At 40.0% G+C, this 19,025-nt stretch overlaps 1 protein-coding gene across 1 annotated transcript; it reads right to left on the bottom strand.

Annotated features, from left to right (window-relative positions):
- Nucleotides 1-10,094: 10,094 nt before the first annotated feature.
- gcdha (glutaryl-CoA dehydrogenase a) lies at nt 10,095-17,680 on the bottom strand. The gene is made up of 12 exons (XM_028564651.1): nt 17,266-17,680; nt 16,616-16,719; nt 16,356-16,388; nt 16,087-16,227; nt 15,796-15,858; nt 14,925-15,095; nt 14,699-14,828; nt 13,350-13,566; nt 13,136-13,239; nt 12,785-12,910; nt 12,508-12,668; nt 10,095-10,799 (listed from the first exon to the last, which is right to left on the bottom strand). The coding sequence occupies exons 2-12, from the start codon at nt 16,716-16,718 to the stop codon at nt 10,726-10,728; spliced, it is 1,323 nt and encodes a 440-aa protein (XP_028420452.1). The 5' UTR covers nt 16,719; nt 17,266-17,680; the 3' UTR covers nt 10,095-10,725.
- Nucleotides 17,681-19,025: the final 1,345 nt, after the last annotated feature.

The following is a 19,025-nucleotide window of genomic DNA, read 5'->3' on the forward strand; positions in this document are numbered from 1 at the left end:
CCCGTGTGTGCTGACTCTTTGAAATGTGATTTATAGAAGGGCTTTGTGTATCCTCTGTAAACGCAACTGAGAATGGATCTGCTTAGTCGGCTGTATTTCTGTATGGAACGGAGAATTCAACGTGAGGCTTGGGATAAATTCAGGTTCTCAGAGACATCAATGCATTCACTTCTCTTTTGGTCTGGTATGTATGTATGTCACAAGGAAGTGAAACCAGAACACCTGGTAGCTACTCTTTATTTTTATTTATTTTTTTCTAAAATTCATCCATCTAACACTTAATGCTAAATGTCTCCATTTATTTGGGCCTACTTTGCTCACATGAGGAGTCTGGTAGGAATCTATAGTATCTACAGTAGCATAGCTCCCAGTATGGCTAATATGACTTGACAAACAGTAGCTGCTTTGTTATGATTATGATCACGTGACAATGAGCATATGACATACGCTTGCAGTTATGCACATCTAAGCCATGAAATGCATATTCCTCTAAGCTTTCCTGCTAACCTTTTAGGTATACAAAATGTAAATGTTTTGTGTGTCTGGCAGATAACTAGTTTGAGACAATTTCATGACTTTAATGTTCCAAATGAGGATTATGGTGCAAAACTATGGCTTACATTTCGCTTTTAGTTTAGTTGCATGGATACCAGGCTGAGCCATCCGTAGCCCTTTTGCAAAATTACTCATTGCCTTTTTTTTTTTTTTACCCATTTCACCTGTTTTGGCTTTGCCTAATTTTCTTATGCATTCTGGAAAACCGCATAAGAGTTGTATTTTAGAATTCACTTCAAGGTGTGCATTTCCATTGCTTTCATTTGCAACATTCAAATTGTAAAAGTTTAACATACAAAAACTATTGTAACACATTTGGATCCCGTCACATAATGGTTAAATATACGGGCCATATAATGGTGTAATGCTGATCCTATTAGAAGCCCATGTGCAGAGTTCAAATACTGCCATGACATTGGTGCTGCTGAAGGATGGGAGAGGTCAAGACGTCCACAGTCGCTGATCTTTTGTCCCTCACACAGAACCACCTGGCCTGCCAACAGAGGATTAGGCTGATAGACAGCTGATTGGCAGATAAACTCAGCCAACTGATGACATCACATCGTTGACCTGGGAGCAAAGCAGAACAGATGGGATTTTTCCCCTCCTCCTGCAGAAAGTTGAATTGTTTAGCTTTGCTGCCTTTAATTTTCTTATTATGTAAGCAGGATTCTTTTTTTTTTTTAATCTCACCTCTTTTATTGCAGTTATTACTGCATCGATAAAAGAAATGTAGAAAAAAGTTGCATGAGAATGACCACTGTATGTTGGTTAATAGGTTCACAAATCCCCAAACAGGCCAGGATGCTGTACTGTCTTATTGTATAATGTAATGAATGTGTTTTTCATGACTTAACCACAGTCTGGCTACTATAGGGTTACTGACTCTTTAACTGTTTTGTCATGATCCAATTAGGATGAGTTACAGTCCGCTGGTGTTATGCATCGTCAAACTGAGCTGGAACTGAGAATTGAGTCAACGGCAATAAGAAGTCGGCCCAGGGTAAGACGGTCACCTGAGGCTAAAGAACAGGTAAGGATCGCTTAACTCTGACGGCAGAGCAAAAGAAAGCCTCACGTTTGCACATCACGTCACACAGACTGATGATTAGACACTATCTGATTTTACAGTAATTATATGCTTGTGCATTTTGATCTCTCACCTGCAGAGGTCCTCGGTGGGTGTTTAAATTGATGATTATATCGGCTAAAACCGATATGTTTTTACAATAATCACATATATACTGACAAAGCTGTCCAGCCTATAACTTTATAACTTTACTCTTTGGGTTGTTTTCAGTGAAGAAGCTTTAAAACCCACTGTACGCTACCCGCAAAGTGCCAAATGGCAGACTGGCAAATTTAGCAATTAGATGGTAAACATAGTGAGATAATGTAGCAGATAAAGTGCCAGATATTTCCCCCAAGAGTTGGTAGAGACCAAAAACAGAGCTGAAAGAGAGTAAATATTGGGCTTATTCACCAGGTGGACACAAACACCACTTCAGATGAATGCTAATGTTTCTCAGGTGATTGTTAACAGTTTTTGCAGGCTTTTGGGATGGCAGTAGCTCAGTCTGTAGGGAGTTGGTTTGGGAGCCGGAGGGTTGCTGGTTTAAGTCCCCATACGGACCAAAGTATGGTGGTGGACTGTTAGCTGGAGAGGTGCCAGTTCACCTCCTGGGCGCTGCCAAGGTGCTCTTGAGCAAGGCGCTGAACTGCTTGGGGTGGCTTTCAATGGGCAGCCCCCCCCCCACTTTGACATCTCTCCATTAGTGCATGTATAGGTACTGAGCATGGGTGTGAAATTCAGGCCTGTGTATAATAACAGGGTTAAATCATTGTAATTTCCCCTTGTGGGATTAATAGAGTATAAATTATTATTATTATAAAATGTAAACTGTCATCATAAATCAGCTGCTAACAATCAGCATTTTCATACATGAGATTTCAAAGCAACACGAGAAACCCAAAAGGTCAAATGACGGTAACTCTGCCCACATTGTAGAAACGCCTGACAAACCGAGTCAAACTGCACTGACAAAGAGAAACAAGTTCACATGTTTGAAACTTACCGAGAGAAATATGCAGAACAAGGTACAGTTGACTGATACTGACACTGTTTTTTTAAAGATTATTTTTGAAGGCATTTTCGGCCTTTCTTTTTGACAGGACAGCTGACGACATGAAAGGGGAGAGAGAGGGGGGAATGACGTGCAGCAAAGGGCCACAGGTCAGAGTCGAACCCCTGGCCCTGGCAACTGAGCTATCCGGGTGCCCAATGACACTGACACTGTTAATTGGCCTGTAACCTAATGGGAGCCATGTTCCTTCTGTAGCGGTTATTAAGTTTATTTTGGTTTACCCTCTGTAACATATTCAGCTATCAATGTTACATTTCTTGAATTTCAGCACCACTCACACAGGTGTAGATTCAGTTGAAATGTCGCTACATATGTATCCCACCTGCCAACAAATGTCCAAAACTGGAGCGCAATAATCCTGCACTCACATGTTCCAGACAACAGCTAATCCTAAAATGTCTTTACACTCCATGTTAATGTGGTGTTTGTGTCTGACAGCTCAATATTTGTATTCCAATGATGTAGTGTAGGATTATGTGCAGGTACTATACGTTCCTGGAGCTTTGCGTTAACTTCACTCAAATTAAAACGTTCACGTCATTTACCATCACAGACACAATAAAAGGATCTTTCAACATCATCAACAACCCAGGAAAAAAAAAACTGGGGTCAGCTAGCACGGTTTGAAACACTACATCCAGGGTCAGAAGAAATGATAGAAATGAAATGAATGTGTTGAGAAGGGTGATATAATTACCCTTGTGGTTTAAGGGTTACACAGTGGGTCTGGAACCCTCCTGTGTAGCACTTCCTCACAGGCTTACCTTCTTTATCAATTGACTCCACCTTAACCTCTAACCCCTCTGCACCACTTACACAGCTCCCGGGCACCTCCCGCAGTGTCAGGGTTGGAGTTTAGAGCACTAAGATCTCCTGCCTAAGGAAATAGGCTTAGCAAAACTTCTATCTTCTTTCCTCAAGTCAGAACTAAAAAAAGCCACATTTAAAAAGATGCATTTCATTTCTAACTTGTCGATACCCTTGAATAAACGTGGAAGCGTTGATTTATTTGAAACGCACACGTTTTTTTACCAAAAAAGCAGAAGAATACATCTAATGTGATATTCTATTCAATTATATCTCCTATGTTTTTAGGATTTGGGATTTATTTATTTTATTAGGACAATGCACATTAATCAACATTTCTGAAAATGTGCCAGTGTTAGCCAGACGGCTGATTTTCGACTCTAGTCCTAGTTTCCTAGCATGCATGTCTTTATATGGAGGAATCTGGAGCACCCGGAGGAAACCCACTCAAACACGGCGAGAACATGCAAACGCCACACAGGAAGGCCCTGCCCGGACCGGGGGTCGCTGAGCCACCGTGCCGCGTACACAGTCATGTGTCTACATGCATGCACCCCACAACTTGTACCACTGCAACACCAGGGATGTTATAACTTCACACCAGGTTGTTGCAAACATCAGCTCTTGCCTATTAGATACAATACTTTGGATGTGTGTGCAGCACAGTGCTGCTGTTCCCTTTTTTTCCAGACCTACTCAGCACTCGTCCCTCTTGAAACTCTTTAGTCTCTGCACACCTCGGCCTGGATCCAATGACTCCTGGCATACAGGCAGTCCGTTCGCTCAGATTAGGCTGCTGCTGTCCGATTACCTAATTCCACAGCTCAAAAGTAATAAAAGCATGCTGTATTAAAGGCTAAGCTGCTCATCTAATCTTCTCTCCCTAATCTCCATCCCTCACTGAATACAGGGACTCTGGGTTTAACAGATGGATTGAACAATGTTAATTGAGAAAAGGTGCAATAATCTCCTTTTTAGTTATGGGCACGGAGTGAAGATGAAAGTTAATAATGAAAGAAATTAATACAAGTACAGATACTGTCTGTGTGCGTGTGTGTGCGTGCATGCATGTGTGTGTGTGTGTGTGTGTGTGTGTGTGTGTGTGTGTGTAATGTCACAGACTCCATATCTTAACAGCTGATCAGACTACATCATGTAGCTAGGTTAACGCCATAATGTAGTATCTATGTCACACCTTTTACCCAATTTAACATTATGTAATCACTTATTTCTGTATTTATTGTGGCTATTTGCCGAAACAGATAAATGGAGATGATCATTCTAATTAATCGTACGCATGCTGTCCTTAAAAGGCCTCACAGTCACGTTAACGCGCTCACCTACACTAATTAAATTAACTTCACCCGATTAGTTAGTAGGCCGATCTTCCTAAGTGCCAGAAATACACATAGTATCAGAATAACATTGACACACAAAGTGTTTAGCAAACATTATCTTGGCTTACACCTACAGTACATATTCACCTTTATTTGACACGAGAACTCACTTGGCTTTCCTGTAATATACACACGGCTCTCTTCGTCATTCCTCTTCAGGTATTCATAAAACAGGATATTCTGAAAATATATATGTGGAAGACATTTGAGAATCACTCAGTGGAACGGTGAAGATTAAAGACATTATCCATCCATCTAAAGTTTGTCCAATGAAGTAAAGATGCTACACAAAAACAAATGTGACAGCATGGCCTGAAGTAAGAGGTGTGTGTGTGTGGAAGGAGGTTAATAGTCATAATGCTAACTTGGCACAAATCCACAGGGATAATGAACAAGGAAAGGCCGTCCCACTCAGTGTCCCAGGCTCTGATCCTGAGAAGATTAGATTTTTGTCTCAGGTAGACACATCAGTTACTCCGACGGAAGTAAATCTATAGATCAAAGTCTTAATGCATACTTTCCAAGTCTCTGCAGGCCTTATGACGTTGCTGACACGTTACACATTTTACAAAATAGATTGGGGTAAAATGTGTTTCAGAGGTGAAAACATGGAGCTAAAGCACTCAACTAAAGAAAATCAAAGTGCACAAAGGTATACAAAAAGAGAGAAGAAACCATGTTTAGCAGATATACACTGTAAATGAAAACTGTCTTGGATCCTTTGTGTTGCCTCATGCATCACTCTCCTTCGGGATAGGGTGACTGTAGGACGGGCTGTTGATGCTGTGGGAGGTGGGAAAAATTGAAGGTATGTATGGGATGACGGCCATCAGAGGGCTGGAATCCGGGCTCTCATCCGGGGGAGTCATGGGGATGATGATGTCATCCTGGTCCCACACGTGGAAGGCATTTGGGTGGGAGTGACTGAGGACAGGTGGCAAGTGCAAAGGGGTGACTCCCTTCACTCTTTCTTGGTCTCTTTTCAGGTCCTCATCGAGTGGGCCCAGCAAACAGTCTGTGGAAGGACAGAAATGGGGGATTGAGAATTGTATTACAAAATTAATATTCCCACATCTTTACAACCGTCTTGTTTATATACCACACATAGTAGCTGTTAGGGCCGCACGATGTGAGGAAAATATGCGATAACATTGTTGAACATCGTGATAAAGATATTACTTGCGATAGATAAACAGATATTGAAGTGTACTCACTTCTGCATCTCTGTTTTCAGTATTCTGTTAAAATACAACAAAATGCTTTGTTGAATTTAAAACAAAATAAATAAATAATTTCCAATATTCTTTTATTTAACAAATTGAACATTGAATTGAATATAAAAGACACCTCTTAAAAAACAGTTACATTTTAAAGTGCAATTTTACTCATATTTACATTCGACCAACAACAAAAATCTGTGAGTGTATGTCGCAGCCTTTGCGATGTGTTTATTGCGCCAGTTGAAACTGATATTGCGATGACGATTAAAAAAAAAAACTACGTATTGTGCAGCCCTAGTAGCTGTTGCTGAAAAGTCCACTGACAGCCAGTTTGCTCCAGCACTTACATGTATGAGCTCCAAGAAACATTACTTGGAAAAGATTTTGTTATTTCAGCCTTTATGTTTTTCACAGAAATATTTGTTTTAAACAACACACACACACACACACACACACACACACACACAATGTGATTCTACGTGTGTATTGAATTTAGAGTCTTGTGTTTTATATTTTTCTAATTCAGCCAGAGTACAGTCGGACATCTGCTGATCCTGTCTCAATAACAGACTCAAGTTGTAGACATACCCTGGTGAACACCTTTAAGAAGACTTTCAAACCAGTTTAAAGACTTTACTTTTGCATCAGTAGCTCCAAACTACCAGCATATGTGTTGTACACTGTCATGCAGTATCAAACTTGAGTCAACGTATGAGGAGAGACAGCACAAGATGAGAAACGTATATAATGATCAAGGGGAATTCTGGTAAACTAATAGTAACATGAGACAGCTACCTCTATTAGACTTGAGTACCTGTTATATCCAGCATGAGGTCTTTGATGAGGTGACCCACGATAGCGTAAGCAACGCCAACTACGACCAAAGCAGCCACCACAAGGTAGAGGACTGATTTAGGAAGCTGGATGAGGTCCCTGGAAGGAGGCTTGTACTCCGTGTACAGAGGCTCCTCGTTTTGAACAGAGAACTGGAATGGAATTCCGCCTTTGTTTGTGTAGTTAAAGTTGTCCATATTCCCAGAGTAGGAGCTTCCACGTCCTCCAAGGAGTTGTAGTTATTTTATTATATTCAAATTGAAAGGTTACCCAATTCGATCATCCACTTGCTGAGGTGTCACTGCCTAAAATGCAGAGAGGCAAAGTCTACAATTTAAAAAAATATGTATATTTTATTGTTTAAATAACTTTAACACAGAGCAGATGGAAGCCACTTAACCAACATGAAAATAGGCCATCAGGGAATAAATCCACCCACCTGTCAAGACCAAGTTTTTGCATCTTCCAGATTAAACGTGTGGATCTTTGCAGTTCTGATTCACCAACATGTTTCTACACAGCGGTTATCATTAGTACCATAATGTTATCATCAGTTCATCCTCCACAGACATCAGGGCATTTAAGACAGCCTCTGTGGCTCCCTGCTGTGTCCTCTCTGCAGAAATAATCCAGACTGTGGGTGGTGACACAGAGAGGCAGAGAGAGAGGAAGGGAGGGATTACACTTCCAATCACAGCGACGATCAATCAGTCCCTCATCCCAGCCCCATCCCACACACAGATTACTTAATCCACAGTGAGGGCTTTCTCACCCATAATTCTCTCTCTCTCTCTCTCTCTCTCTCTCACACACACACACACACACACACACACACAGAAAAAACAAATTCAAAATTGTTTTGAAGTCATCAAATAAAAAAAATCCTTCAGACTTCCTGACTGGAAACAAGGAAGACTGGAAAGGTTGAAATTGAATCATGTCCGACGTCCAGATTTGTCTCTGTCATAGGCTACTCACTACTGTAATATATATTTTTTTTATTGTAAAAAGATGATAAATTAGGGTTTCTGTTGAATTGGTGGTAAACGCTGTCAATTTTGAGGTAACTATTTTCATTTTCTGCTTACATTACTTTGCATTTTAGTTACCCCATCTAATCCTGCAATATATTGATTACATTTATTTAAATAAAACACTCTCAAAGGGACGATCACAGGATTGCATAATGAGTAATTTAGTTTTGATCGTAATGTGTACTTTTGCAGTGCTAACGTTACTTTCATAGAAATAAAACGAAATTGAATATTATTTCCAACCACGTGACAAATGGTAGCTAGCGAGATCGAGATACAGGACATTAGCACTGAGCATTTAGCAGCAAGCTGAGTTAGCTAGCTAGCTAGCTATTGAGCGCAGTTAGCTAACGGCCTGGCTACGCGCCAAATAGCTAGCTATATCTTGGTAAAGGAAACATTATACGCATTTGTTTGCAACGTACTATAACTAGGTTACATAACTGTATTACTTATGTGGTTTGCAAGTGTGAAGCTAAAGCTAATATATTAGCCAGTCAATAGGGGTTAAGGGTTAAGGTGCCTGTTAGCTAACATTAGCTGAAACTGCTAGCTAGCTAATTGAGAATTGAGCCACATTATACTCACGTACTGTTACTAACGTTATTTGTGTATATTTAACAGGTGTTTTTTTTTTTTTTTTTTTTTATTCAATTTAGATTTATACCTGGAGTCAAACAAAGCAACATGGATTTTTTCTTTGACGACCTACCATCCACCTCACAGTCCACTCCCAAGAGCGGACATGAAGATTCACAGCTGGTAATTATACAGGTTATCGTAGCACACCAAGGACCCAGAGAGAGAAAAGAGTCCTTTAAAAAGAAAAAAAGGACATTAACTTGTGGAAGCACAGTACTCCTAAAAAAAGAATATGGGGGGGGGATGTCTGTAAAATATCGTAATACGGGATAAGTGTTGTTACTGGTTTTAAAGGTCGTTTTCTGAACTTACCAGACTGTTGTAACTGTTCTATTATTTGCCTGTGCCCACTTAGTCATTATAGCCACATTACTGGTGATTATTTATCAAAAATCTCATTGTGTAAATATTTTGTGAAAGCACCAATAGTCAACACTACAATATCGTTGCAGTATCGATATCGAGGTACTTGGTCAAAAATATCATGATATTTGATTTTCTCCATATCGCCGGTGGTGATGGAAAAGTTGTTTTGTCATTGTCCTTGACAATACAGACAGAAGACATGGACCCAGATTCATCAAGAGGGAAGTCTTCAAACACAAGCATGACTGAGACTCAAGGACAGCACACCTGGTACTGCATTACCTACACAGTCTATTCCATTCACTGAAGTGATAGGAGCTACTTTTTCCTGAACAGTTCTGTCCACTTTCCCCTGGATGGACAGTACTCTATTGTTCCTCAATTAATAAGACATTTAGAGATACATCCACATTCAACCCTGCATGCATGTCTGTTGTAGCTCCAATATAGATGACATCAGCAGGAGAGTACAGGAACTGGTGGAAAAGATAAATGACAACCGCACCAGTGACCAGAAAGTGATGGACAGCTTCCAGGAGAAGTTAGTGCAGAAGGTACAAAACTTCTTTTGTATACCACAAATGTTCATCTGGTCAACGGACTGATTTTTGTTTTACTCACATTTAATTCCCTAGGTGACAGAGATGTGTCGGCAGATGAAGGAGCACATGTACACGGTCTATGAAGAGAACAGTAATGAGATGCAGGTGAAGCTGCAGGTGTTGTCTGAGGTGCTGGAGAGCTGCACTAAGCTCAACAGTGAGCTAATAGAGGCCAACCAGGCGCTGGCAAGTCTCAGAGGGGGCCTGGCCATTAGCCAGACATCAGAACCCTGATAAACTAGCTATTGTTGTCATCTTATCTTATATTTGAACTAGTTAATGTTCTTTTGTTTATTATGTTGAGTATTCAGAATAGTTGACTTGAATGGGATTACTACTTTTAGTTTCCGCTTTGTTCTTCCTCCTTTTTCAAGAATAGACAGTAGACTGTGCCTAGGTTTTTAGGGAAGTTCAGGTTACAGCTCGTGATTGCAGTCTAAGAAAACCAAAACAAAAGCTGAATCCATGTTAAAAAACGAAAGCTGAATCCATGTTTTTATGTATGTTCAATTCCAGCATCCGTTGATTTAATAAATACAAGTACAACAAGGACAAAATAAACCATGTTATTTTGCTCTCAGGTGTTTAACATTTTACACCAACACTTAAATGAGTCAGCACAGATACACAGTTATTCAGACCTACAGTAACTAACATATGATAATGTAATATGACAACAGAAGAGATTTGAATTGGGTACAAGTCTGTATCAAGGGATCTGTACATACTGAATCTCAGCTACACTCAATATATTTCTCATTCAAAAGCCATTTATTTACATATTCGATTATCACAAAATAAACCAACATGCCACATTTACATGCACCCTGCATAGTCAGTATGTGAAGTATATTTTAGGCATCCTAACTATAAATGTCATCCCAGTTGGACGCAATGCTTAGTTAGGTTGACCTTACATATTCACCAAAGATACCAAACAGAGGCAGTAATAGACGGCTCATATCGCTAGTTTGAAAACATAAAATGTAATGAGCCATTTGAGATTCATCCCACCAGCCAACGCTCATAATGTGAGACGGATTAAGTGCACTTTATGTTTCTATACACATGAGTTTGCCAAACAGGTAGCACGGCACTAATCCACATCAAGTCCATTTCAACCTTTACTTTCCAACAGTGAAAGACTGCAGTCCAGTGATGGCTCTGCCCAGGATCAAGGCATGGATGTCGTGAGTTCCTATAAACAACAATGACATTTTACATCATGAACAAGGTGTTTTCACATGAAAGGTTACTTCATTTGCAGTAAGAATCACTCACTACGTTTACATGCAGCCAATAACCCGTTCAAAACCGGAATATTAGCAATAACCAGGTCACGCACGGCCATGTAAACACCGGCAAAAACCCGAATGTGCTACCTGGGTTACCCCTTTTCTAACCTGAAATTTTGGTCATGTAAACGTGTATCGGCATATCCCCATCAAAAGGAACATTGATTTGTGTTCTGCGCATGTTTTATTCGCAAGGAATCTTGGTCTTTTGAGTAGAGGAACTTCTTGTATGCGCCAGAAAACTGTTATATATATATATATATATATATATATATATATATATATATATATATATATAGTGTAGCTGAGATTCAGTATGGACACACCTTCTCATTCAATGTGTTTCTTTATTTTCATGACTATTTACATTGTAGATTCTCACTGAAGGCATCAAAACTATGAATGAACACATACGGAATTATGTACTTAACAAAAAAGTGTGAAATAACTGAAAACATGTCTTATATTTTAGATTCTTCAAAGTAGCCACCCTTTGCTTTTTTTGATAACTCTGCAAACCCTTGGTGTTCTCTCAATGAGCTTCATGAGGTAGTCACCTGAAATAGTTTTCACTTCACAGGTGTGCTTTGTCAGGGTTAATTAGTGGAATTGTTTCCCTTATTAATAAAAAAGCAAAGGGTGGCTACTTTGAAGAATCTAAAATATAAGACATGTTTTCAGTTATTTCACACTTTTTTGTTAAGTACATAATTCCATATGTGTTCATTCATAGTTTTGAGGCCTTCAGTGAGAATCTACAATGCAAATAGTCATGAAAATAAAAAGGAAACACATTGAATGAGAAGGTGTGTCCAAACTTTTGGCCTGTACTGTATGTCAATGCAGAAACCGGCAGTAACAAGAAGTCGAGGTAAACATGGCGAGACGCAGCACAGCACCACACTTTTGGAGCGAGGAGGAAACCAATTTCTTTATTAGTGTGGTAAAAACCAGGAATATAATGTCTTTTGTTGACGGCAGAAAGTACCAAGATAGTGAGATTTATAAGAAGGTGACCGAGAAGTTATTGCGTCTTAATGTTGTCCGTACGTCCAGACGCTAACCGTGCGTCGCCGTTTACATCGGGATATTGCCAATTGATTACAAATTCCATGTATACAGGAGTAACTCTCTCTGCTCACGCATGTAAACAGGTTATTCCGAAAGTTTCAGAAACCCGAATAGTGACCTTAACTCGACCATAACCCGAAAATTGACAGCTTGTAAACATAATCACTGTATTCCTCTGAAATGTATGTGGTATTTTCCAAACCATACTCTTCTAAAAAGTCCTCTTTAGGTATGAGAAAGAATACACATTTTAAGTTTTCTTTTACAGTAATTTGGCTAAATTCAAACAGGATAGTTTATTTGTATTCATTTTAACAAATGTGTTTGAAGTTGATTTTAAGTGGACAGAGCATTCTGAAAAATCTATCGCTTAATCTACCTGGAATAATCTAAACACTGCTGACCTCTGGTGGTAGATTTACATAATTGCAGCTACAGTTTGCAATCATTTCCACTACAAACCTGCCGTCTGTTGGTACTTTTAAAAATGCAAAAAAAAAAAAAAAGGAAGACTAAATGTATCCACAGGTGTGTGCCTACCCTCGTATGTGTTGACGGCCTCCAGGTTCATGACGTGACGGATTATGTGGTACTCATCTGCGATGCCATTTCCTCCCAGCATGTCTCTGGCTTGTCTGGCAATATCCAAAGCCTTGCCACAGCTATTCCTCTTTAGCATGGAGATCATATCTGGTGCTGCTCTATTAGGATAAGAATACACACACGAAAAGTTTTGTTTTTCTCTTAGTAGAAGACAGGACTGACAGACGCCAAAACAAACGGGAACGAAATTCTAAGACAGAAAGAGGAGACTCACTTCTTCTGATCAATAAGTCTTCCCAGGGTCAGACAGGACTGCAGCCCAAGGGTGATCTCTGTCAGCATGTCAGCCATTTTCTTCTGAATCAGCTGGTTCCTGGCCAGTGGCACCCCAAACTGGATTCTGATTGGGAGGGCAGAAAGACATGAAAATGCATCCTTCTCTAAAAAAAAAAAAAAAAAAAAAAGCTGAGGCTAGCATAACACAAGGAGACCTAGATGGTAATGTGGACACTTTTTTCACTGGAGTTGGATTTTGTTATGTCTGTAAGATCCTCGGACCTTAACTTTGACACACACAGACACACACAGACACACACAGACACACACACACACACATACACAACACCTGTCCAGCGTGTACTGCCGTGCAGCATGGAAGCAGAATTCAGCAGCTCCCAGGGCTCCCCATGCAATGCCATACCGGGCGTTGTTCAGACAGCCAAAAGGACCCTGGTCACAAAGGTCAACAGCAGAAGAAATGTTAGATATGAGCACACAGTAACATTGTGGTTGTAATATGTATTTGGTTTTGAACTTGATCTAAGGGAGCAGCCACTTACAGCCAGACCAGAGACGTTGGGCAGCAGGTTCTCCTGGGGAACTTCCACTTCGTCCATCAGGATCATGCCGGTGGCGGACGCCCTCAGCGAGAACTTGCCCTCAATCTTGGGGGTGGCCAACCCCTTCATGCCACGCTCCAAGATGAAACCCCGCACCCTACCATCTTCACACTTGGCCCACACCACTGCGATGTCTGCCACGGGGGAATTTGTGATCCTAGCAGAGGAAGGAAAGTGAGGAACAAGACAAACATGAACTGCCTGATTACACGTTTAGGTCATTCACAAAAAGGGCTTGACACTTGGTCCAGACCCAAGTTTCATTTAAAGTTTGCAGTTTTCTATCACTAAGCTACCCCAAAAGAGAGGAGCAGGCTTTGTCAACGTGTGGGATGTACTGCATCCGTTAGGACTTTATACATACACACTGGCTGCACTGTAGTAAAAGTTATTTTCACATCGTTTATCACCAGAACTCTGTGTGTCAGACACAGTCGTTTTAGTCCCCAGTAGTAGGCAGTAAACAGAGTCCAAAACTAAAGGAGACACTGGGACAGAATATTTTCCCTATTCTTCTTTGCAGCGACAGAGTAAAATATGACTTTGAAATGGTTAAGTAGAAACGTTTATTTTGTTGCTATAATTCATTATTTAATTTACTGTTTTCCACAGTATATCAGATTTTTTTCACACCGATTAGCCTAGACCAAACAATTAACACTGTACCTTCTAAGGCCGGCTCCACACTGGCTGTGTGGCGTGATAAAATGAAATACCATGTTAAACATAAATATATACTGATCTGATTACAGCAAAGAAAACGTCGGCAGTATTGACGGCAAAATAGGCTACAGAATATCTCGTTTTGTATTGACAGATGCAATATTTGAAAATCGATAATTATTTTATTTATTTTTTTAAATTACATTTATATCTGCATTTATGTCAAAACCTAGAGACTTTCAAACATCAAAATGTCATTTATTAAAATTTATTTGTGTCAAAATGACATATAAAACACCTTTTTATATTCTATTTTGCCTGGAAACAAAAAACGCATGCGTGCTAGAAATAGGGGACCTGTGGAAAAAAGGTCTCCTATTTCTAGCACGCATGCGTTTTTGGCACGGCTCACGCAGGCAGTGTGCAAGCTCTGACCTGCTAACATGGGGGCCAAAATAAAAAAAAAAACGGACACGCCACGCAGCCAGTGTGCGGCCGGCCTAAAGCACAAATGGTTGTCCAGGACTAGCATTAAATGTTTGTCCCATTTCAGGTCAATAGAGAGCTTTGACAAAACACTCCTTCTCAGTAAAACCAGTGGTTCTTATATTTGTCCGTCTACCTACCAGGTCTTGGCTCCACTGATGGTGAAGGTACCACTGGATGGGTTGTACTTGGCCTTGGTATCCATACTGCTGGGATCACTGCCGTGGTTAGGCTCTGTCAAGCCAAAGCAGCCCAGGATTTCTCCCCGAGCTGCGAGACAAATGAAAAAACACGAGGGACACTCTTGAGACTGCCCTTTGCCATTTTTAAAATGTCATGTACAATTGCAGAAAATGTCACTCTCACCAAGCCGGGGCAGGTACTTCTCCTTTTGGGCCTCAGTGCCGTAAGCATTGATAGGGTGCATGACCAGTGAAGACTGGACACTCATGACCGACCGATACCCGCTGTCCACTCTCTCAACCTCTCTGGCAATCAAGCCGTACGCCACATAACTCGTGCCTGCACAGCCGTACCCTGCAGGGTAAATAAAACGGCGTAATGCGCTACAAGTAAACATCATCCGAACATATAGAAAACACATTTTAAGATCTTTCGAAATACTGCAGAACTAAGATATTGTCCTAAGACAAAAGGCTTACAGTACAGGCCAAAAGTTTGGACACACCTTCTCATTCAAATGCGTTTCCTTTTATTTCCATGACTGTTTCCATTGTAGATTCTCACTAAAGGCATCAAAACTATGAATGAACACATAGAATTATGTACTTAACAAAAAAGTGTGAAATAACTGAACATGTCTTATATTTTAGATTCTTCAAAGTAGCCACCCTTTGCTTTTTTATTAATAAGGGAAAAAATTCCACTAATTAACCCTGACAAAGCACACCTGTGAAGTGAAAACCATTTCAGGTGACTACCTCATGAAGCTTATTGAGAGAACACCAAGGGTTTGCAGAGTTATCAAAAAAAAGCAAAGGGTGGCTACTTTAAGGAATCTAAAATATAAGACATGTTTTCAGTTATTTCACACTTTTTTGTTTTGTACATAATTCCATATGTGTTCATTCATAGTTTTGATGCTTTCAGTGAGAATCTACAATGTAAATAGTCATGAAAATAAAGAAACACATTGAATGAGAAGGTGTGTCCAAACTTTTGGCCTGTACTGTACATACTGTAGGACAAAATGATGATAATGTAGTTTTCTGTTTACCTTTAATAGTTGGGCCTAAGACGCCCAACTCTCCCATCTCTGAGACAATCTCACGGTGGAAATCTGTGGGATGGTGCACGTTGGGAAATTAGGAACTTGCAGTCAAATATTTATCAGAAAATAATAAACACTTTTTGCACACCTAACTTAACCTAAACGTCGCAACTCGAGAAGTAAAAAGCCAAAACTGCCTAAAAGACATTAGACTTTGTATAGACGACAACAATGTTCAGCTTCTATGAGCTTGACATAAGTTTGTTCCATATCGTCGAACACGGATGTAATTCTTACGTTCGTGTCTGTTGGCCATGAGGATGCGGGGCATGAGTTTTTCCTGGCAGTAGTCGCGGAAAGAGTCCCGGATCATGATCTCCTCCTCGGTCAGCTGGCCCTCCAGATTCAGTGCATCCCGCCAGTTGAAGGCCACCTTGGCTAAGGGTCAAAATATGTACACACGCACAATCGCACATACACAGTGGTTATGTCACTGTGACATGTGACAACATAATGTGTAAAGGAATCTGGAGAGATCAGGTTCAACGTATCAAAACTTCACTTACGTTCCTTCGCTGGCTTTTTATTTTCTTCAGCATCTAAAAGTAAGAAGAATAAAAGTGGTGAGTCTTGTGGATGACACATCATCTTAATTTATATCCGCTTCATTTTCTGGGAGTTTTTTTTTTTTTTTTTTTTTTTTTTTTTTTTTTTGGACAGAAGTGAAAAGTGTTTCCTACATCAAGGGAGATATTTCCCTCAAGACTGTCACTCCAAACTTTATCCAATCATTTCTTTCTATATATTTAAAGAATTTAAAGTGTACCTTTGGCGGCGGTGGCAGCTGTGCCCTGGGCTCTAGACACAGTGACAGTAGCACATTTTTGGCTGTTGGAGAGCAGGCGGGTGACGGCACCTCTGAGAGCCATACTGTATGTTTATTGATCATAGAGGAAAAGCAAATTAAAACACATATGCATTTTATATTATTCAATATCCATAAACTGAGTGAAAGCACATTTCATAGTTAATGGCACATTGTCATGCAACAATGTTGTAGGTTAAGTTGCCAGACCATAATAATAATAATAATAATAATAATAATAATAATAATACACATTTGTGAAAACATAATACACATTACAATTTCCCTAATTATGTAGCCTAATTATGTAGCCTATGTCAACTTTTTTTGTTTGAGCAATAATTAATATTATTGCATTATTATCACTCCATGCAGTAGGCCTACCAAAGATAGTGGTTTTGGGGTATTGATTATTTACAAGTTTTCTCAAGAAGAGAAATCAAAGTGTTGCCTGTTTATAATGTTAGACATCAGAACCAACTATGCTGTCCCTTGGTGAGCAACGTTCAAATACCCTGAATCCACTTGCAACTTCCATGCAACAATGTTAAACATTTAGTGACTTTTTATTTTTTAGTAAATCTCGGACTAAACATGCAACGGTACAGTACCTTTTTTTGTCTGCCGGCTGGTGGCTTTAATCTGATGCTGCGATAACTTTTCTGCGGTAGAGGTGAGCTATAAAAGTCGCTTAAGTAATAGTTCGCCGGTTGCAACGTCACAGGGATATGTAACGGCAAACGCGGGAGCTCTTTTCCTCCATGACAGGTGAGGCAAAAGACACTGGAGGCAAATGCACGACCTATACGTTGCGCAACGCGTGGGAGTTTATGCAACCAAAGTTGGACTGCTTATAGGACTGGAAACTTAATAATACTAAAGACTAAAGAAAGGGTTTGTCTGTTGGGAATGTGCGACTCTGCTTCCTGCGCCGTGTCGAGCGATGTGTTTTTAATTAGGTGCGTGAATTAAATCCCCAACGCTTTTCCACACTCAAAATGGCGCATATGGATCACTGTTCCGGCCGCGATATTACCACTATGGCCACGCCAAGACCCGCCCTTCAATAGCGTTCACACACTACTATTGGCCAGGCGTCCATGCTTACATGTACAGGTCCTATCCCCTGACCAATCCCCTAACCCTAACCACTCGCGGTGAAATGCCTAACCCCAACCAATCGAGCTGCTTCGTAGGGCGGGTCTTGGCCTGGCCATAGTGGGATTCGTAATTTTGCGTTCCGGCCGGGATGTGTTAAGGGCGTCGGCCCACGCGCTCCCAGCTCATTGGCTGGTAAAATAAGGAGCCATGCACAGACGTGTTCAGGGCCTGTCAAACATTTCTATATGATGCTCTGCAGCGGACAGTGGAGCCAGCTGACAACAGGCAAATTCAACATTTCAACAATAATCATATATATATGATATGAATGTTGGTATTTAGCTTTGTATATTGTATATTCAACAGACTATTGTGAGAGAATTGTTATGTATGTAGTAGGCCTATATTTAAGCAAGGCAGTAACTCTGGAAATCTGAAATTTTGTCTAAAAATGCCCACCAAAAGCTACTAAAAAGTAGCCTAAATATTTTGTAGTTGTTTAATATGACCACCCCCAGGTGGAAAATATAAAGAGAAAATATATATAACCTGTCTTGATAACTCATAATAACCAAAAAATGTAAACTTCCCTTGGGGATCATTAAAGTATGTATTCTCCTTCTTTTATTTTATTTTATTTTTTATAGATAAAATATAACCCAGTTAAAATCAAGTATTAACATTAAATCAGTTGATATAACCAAGACATTTTCTTAACATGAAGCTTTGTCAGATGCATTTCTTTATTTGTTGTTTGTTATTTAAGATGGTTAAATGATCTCATGAGGATTTTCTTAACAAACCCGATACTATTTCTTATTTATTGCTTTACCGGCACACCTACACGTGACACTTTAGTGGTCAGAGGTGGGGCAGAGCTGTCACTCGACACAGTTCACCTTCCAGCCAGACGAGTTATATAAAAACATGAGATAGTCTCTCCTAAATGTTTGTCCTTCAGAGGAATTTTTCATTTTTGGAAGAATGTTATGGAGTTAGTTTAGTTTTTGTACGTCACCGATTTGCTGTATTGTCTATACGAGCTGAGTGGAGCAGCACAGTAAGCAGTAGGTCAGTCATGGTCTATCACCAGTTTCACTTCTCATGAAAATGTATATGGTAAGAGTATGCTATCTATTACTCTCATGTCATGAGTTATATGGTCAAATGAATAGTTTTTCCTCAGAGTACTGTGCTCCAGTGGTGGAAGACATATATTTAAAGGTAACAATACTACATTATAAAAACTTCATTAAGCATTTAAAATGTT

This window comes from Perca flavescens, chromosome 2, assembly GCF_004354835.1.
Source record: "Perca flavescens isolate YP-PL-M2 chromosome 2, PFLA_1.0, whole genome shotgun sequence".
In the NCBI taxonomy this organism is placed as follows: Eukaryota; Metazoa; Chordata; class Actinopteri; order Perciformes; family Percidae; genus Perca; species Perca flavescens.